The sequence below is a fragment of the Pantherophis guttatus genome, chromosome 6 (assembly GCF_059756535.1).
Source record: "Pantherophis guttatus breed Tessera chromosome 6, ASM5975653v1, whole genome shotgun sequence".
Taxonomy (NCBI): domain Eukaryota; kingdom Metazoa; phylum Chordata; class Lepidosauria; order Squamata; family Colubridae; genus Pantherophis; species Pantherophis guttatus.
In genome coordinates this window covers 32,515,780-32,521,024 of record NC_142068.1, presented here as the reverse complement: position 1 = coordinate 32,521,024, position 5,245 = coordinate 32,515,780, and the positions used below count along the sequence as shown (strand labels likewise).

Here is a 5,245-nt window from a genome sequence, read left to right as displayed (position 1 = left end):
GATGGTGAATATTGTTCATTTACTGTAAGCTATTTCTGTTTCATGAAATATATATCATGGAGGCTATCTGAAGCTATCTGTGAGTGAAAAAGTTGAGCCTGCTTGGCACATAGACTACCAAATATAAAACTGAAATGCAAAAATGCAAACTAAACATCTTTAAAAATTCACCATACCATCTAAAATTCTATAGCTACCTTATACATATTAGTTCTTTTCAATGAATAGTTTTTGGTATCTTAAGTTGAATAAAAGTTTACAGAATAAAAATTAGAATTGAACATAGATTTGGTCAGGTCATTGAAATGCATGGCCCATGAATACAGCACTTTTATGTTCTCCAAAAATTACTGAAATTGAAGAATGATTTACTACAGAAATGCTTTTTTACAAGTTGCACATTTAGAATATGACAACATCCTACAATTTTTTGTATGAATGAGAAAGTAACTGCGTAACATGAATATGTTGTAGCTATAAATTGTAGCTAATTATTTTGTATACAAGATGTATTTGTATTTTTTTATTATGTTAAAGAAACCAAAGTTTGAAAACTTTGAATTCTTCCTTCAGTCTCATTTGAAGTACATTTTGGAATTCACATTGATTAATTTGGGTGCAGCCCATTAAGCCTTACTAATTTTATTTTATAAGAAACAGCAACAGTACAGCTTACTACATTTTTAATTATTATGAATTTGTAAATATAAATTATTTTGATGTCCATCTCATATCTTACTCCCTTTCCCTGGAATATTCATCATGGCCTTCCCAAAATTGAGAAACTAATATTTTGTGGAAAGGGAGGGGAAGAAGGAACAAAGTTCTGCCATAGCCATAAAATATTCCATGTAATATTTATCATCAGACATTATGATTTGTGATTTAACGTGTTCTGATAAAAGAAACCTCTTCAACTTGACATTTCAGTTTATATCAAGTATTTTTTCTTAAACCATTGTAATATTTTCTACTTGAGATCACTCAGTGCCTTCCCCAATAAAGTGTATATTAAAAATCATATTTTAAGTTTCTTGAATTTTTTTGAATTTTTATAATATTTTCAATGTTCATACTATTGTTGTCTCCATACTTTGTTAATGAACCATCAATGAGCTGCAACTGAGCTCTGTTATTGCAACTTGGTTATTTACATCTTATTTACTGTCTAAACCAAGACAGATGATCTCATGCTGATTTTGAGCTTCAGAACAGGAACCAGAATTGATCATGGCTCTTCCACAATATGCTTCAAAGATATGCACGGAGGCCATACTTTTGGGCAGTGAGCTTTGGACTTATTAGGGCAGGCTCATCGAGGACCATCCTACAGAAGGAATGAGATTTGAAAGTACACAAAATTATCTGCTACAACGTCCTACCTGTCAATGACTTCTTCAGCTTCAACCGCGATAATACACGAGCACACAATAGATACAAACTTAAGGTAAACCGCTCCAAACTCGATTGCAGAAAATACAACTTCAGCAACAGTGGTCAATGCCTGGAATGTACTACCTGACACTGTGCTTACTTCCCCAAACCCCCATAACTTTAACTTTAGACTGTCTACTGTTGACCTCACTCCATTCCTAAGAGGTCTGTAAGGGGTGTGCATAAGCGCACCAACGTGTCTATCATCCCTGTCCTACTGTCCCCATTTATTTGTATCCTTATTCTGTATTCATAATCATATCTGTAATCTCATGCATGTTTGACAAATAAATAAAAATAAATAAATAAAAAATAAAACAATGCTTCCCAGTGTCCATTGTGTTTCTAGATTTTAACATTAGACAAAAATTGTTTTAAAATAAATGTTCGAAATTCAAATTGTATTATTTTAAAACGGGGGTCCTCAAACTTGGCAGCTTTAAGACTTGTGGACTTCAACTCCCAGAAGAATTCTGTCAGTTGAAGTCCACAAGTCTTAAAGCTGCCAAGTTTGAAGATCTCTGTTTTAAAAGCAATCTTTATGTACACTGAGAGCATATGCACCAAAGACAAATTCCTTGTGTGTCCAATCACACTTGGCAAATAAAGAATTCTATTCAATACAATTTTTTAAAAACTCTTTAATCCTAATTTAAAAAGGAATTTTAATTAACTTTATAAAATAGGAAGTATATTTTGAAGTTAAACTGTAAAATTGCCATGAAATACTTTGTATTTAAAGTAAAATATAGTACTTCAGTAACTGCCTATGTACTGATTGTTGAAGTTACCATGGGAACAGCACATTTCTCATGATATTAGTGTATAAGGCTAGAATAAATTGTCAAAAATGCACAAACATCCAGGGTGACTCCATTTTGCATGAAAACTATGCAGGATTTATTTTTTGTTTACATTTGTTGTGAGATACAAGTTTCTTTCATGTCCTTGTATTGCTACTGTTTTGCAAAATAAGGTTCAGGAATTTATTCCTCCCTACCCTCTGACCTCACCAAAGTGACTGTTAGGAAAAAATTCATTCTCAGGATAAAAAGAAAACTCTTGATATTGGAATATTCTATTTATGGATTGAATTATGTCATAAAATGTCATGAAAGTTCTATGACTTGAATAGCTTACTGTTAATCAGTGATGTCTTAATGCATTTAATAAAGTGGATACAGTATATTATCAATTGAGATTAATATGATTAAGTCCATTCTGTATTACATGTATACTTACTTTAAACATACTATCAGAAGTCAGAAATTTTTCAATTTAGCTAAAAAGCAAAGAATTGAGTATTTAAATATTTCTGCTTTCTGAATGAAAGGAGGGTAAATTTTATGTCTTTTTGTGGCATTTAGCCTTCTGAATCATGCTTCATATATAATAATCCCAGATCTTCGCACTTTCCGATGTGCCTTGAAGACCTTTCTGTTTCAACAAGCAGGGCTAGCATAAACATCTAAATTCTATGCCAAGGTCTTCGCAGATACACCAAATTGACTCAATTTATTATTTACTGTTTATAAGGGAAAAAAAATTATATGCATATGAAATCCTAATCTGTTCACCGCCCTGAGTCCTTCGGGAGAAGGGCGGTATAGAAATTCAATAAATAAATAAATAAATATATGCAGAAAAGAAACAAGAAGTTTCTAAATTAGTTACAGGAAACATTGGAAGCTGGTGTTTCCACTGAATAGATGTCATAAATTATGAACTGGAAAGATGTCCTATAGTCCTTATACTGAGAGAGTCTTGAACTGACTGCTAGTTTTGCTTAAGATACTTAAAACTAAAATATTTTGCGTAATTAATTCAAAAACAACTATTGAAAATTATACCTGAATTAATCATATGATACTTTGTCATCAAAATGTAAGCTTTTAACGTATGCTTTAGAGCTACTCACAAAGCAACGTCTACCTCCATTTTTTAAAATAATGAAATTTAAAAGGTGACAACAACAAATTATTGTGTCTCAACAAACTCATTGCCACATTTTGCTCAGAAAAACTTTGATTTGGTTTGGTCCAAGCCAGACAGTAATAATTTCTAAGATAATGAATACTGACTATATATAATCCTTGATTTACAACCATCTGAGCCCAAAACTTCCATTGCTAAGCGAGACATTAAGTTGCACCCCATTTCACAATCTTTTTTTGCCACAGTTGTTAAGTGAATCATGCAGTTGTTAAGCAAATCTAAATCCTCCCATTTTCTTGTTGGAAGTCAGCTGGGAAGCTTAAAAATGGTGATCAGATGACTATAAATAGATGCCAGTTATCAAGTGCCCAAATTTTGATCACATGACCATTGATTATGGTCATAAGTGTGAAAAGCAGTCAAATCTTTTTTTTTCAGTGCTGTTGTAACTTTGAATGGTTACTAAACAAATGGTGATACGTAACGAATTACCTGTATTGCAGTATTACATTTCCAGTGTTCCTTAAAACTGCAAAATTTGATAAATGTGTCCTTAAGGAGACAATTTATCACTGGTATATATGCAGATTCAAAATAGACTAGATACATAGATGTATCTCTCAGATACTGAAAAAACAAAATACATACTTTTTGTCTCTGCTTGCTCACTGCTGTAGAAAAAAAATTATTTTAGGTGAAGTGGAAATTCTAGTACAAGGTTTTCTGTCTTTCTGTGTGGAAAAACGAACCTAACTAAAGTAGGAAAGAAAATGGTTATAAGTCAATTAATAGTATCACTTGGATTCCCCAACCTAAATAAAATTATGAATGAGTAAAAGCAAAAAACCCTACAAAGTTGGTATTCATCTCTCATCTACTGCAGTTGAGTTATTCAGTTCTTTACTTCCCGGTGCCATTTAAATATGCCATTTTACAATTCATAATTCCTAAGTCAGTTTGTAAATGTAATACAGACACAGAGCACCAAGATGAAAAAAAAATAGGTTTATTTCTGTTCAAGAAGTGTTCAATATCCACTAGGCATATTTCATGCAAACCTGACACCTGCCGATATTTTGGCGTTGTTCTTGTTGATCTTTGATAGTCCCTGAGACAGGGGATGATACAAACTGTGTCTCATTGTTCACTGTAGCCAGCCAGAAACTGTATTCATTAATAAAAAAGTGACATGTTCCTTGTTGACCCTGACATTCAATAAAGGGTGCTGATCGGAAGTCCTCCAGGCAGCTTCCAGGTGATGTGAGAGATTGCCCGCCTCCTTGGTCACCAGATCCTGTATGCTGAAAAAAGAAAAAAGAAAGATATCAGCTATGCCCATAATGGCGAACCTATGTCATGCGTGCCACAGGCGGCACATGGAGCCATATTGGTGGGCACACGAGCTCAGCTCTAGCGCACATGTGCGCACTGGCCAGCTGATTTTCGGGCCTTCTGGGTCCACCAGAAGTCAGGAAACACGCTTTTTCTGACCTCTTGGAGGGTAGGGAAGGCCCGTTTTTCACTCTCCCCAGGCTCCAGAGCCTTACTAGGAGCCTGGGGAGAGCAAAAACGGCCTTCCCCACCCCCTAGAGGCCCTCCGGAGGCTGGAAATGGCTCGTTTCCTGACTTCCGGCACCACCGGGGGTGAGGAACGCTGTTTTTGCCCTCCCCAGGCTCCTAGAAAGGCTCTGGAGCCTGGGAGAACAAAAAACGGGCCTTCCAGTCCCACCAGAACTCAGAAAATGGACCGTTTCCGGCCTCCGGAGGGCCCACCATGCCATCACGTGCCAAAAGCGGGGGTAGCGCATGGGTGGTCGTGCGCACATGCGCGGGGGGTGGGGCACATAGAATTATGGGTGTGGGCACTCATGTGCAT

The 5,245-nt window shown here is 35.5% G+C and overlaps 1 protein-coding gene across 1 annotated transcript in view; it reads right to left on the bottom strand.

Moving 5' to 3' along the window:
* Positions 1–4,359: 4,359 nt before the first annotated feature.
* Positions 4,360–5,245, bottom strand: part of COL4A4 (collagen type IV alpha 4 chain) — a 71,522-nt gene continuing 70,636 nt past the window's right edge. Inside the window, exon 47 of the mRNA XM_060682903.2 lies at positions 4,360–4,670. Within this exon, the coding sequence (XP_060538886.2) occupies positions 4,407–4,670 (264 nt within the window). The 3' untranslated portion in view covers positions 4,360–4,406. The remainder of the gene's footprint in view (positions 4,671–5,245) is intronic.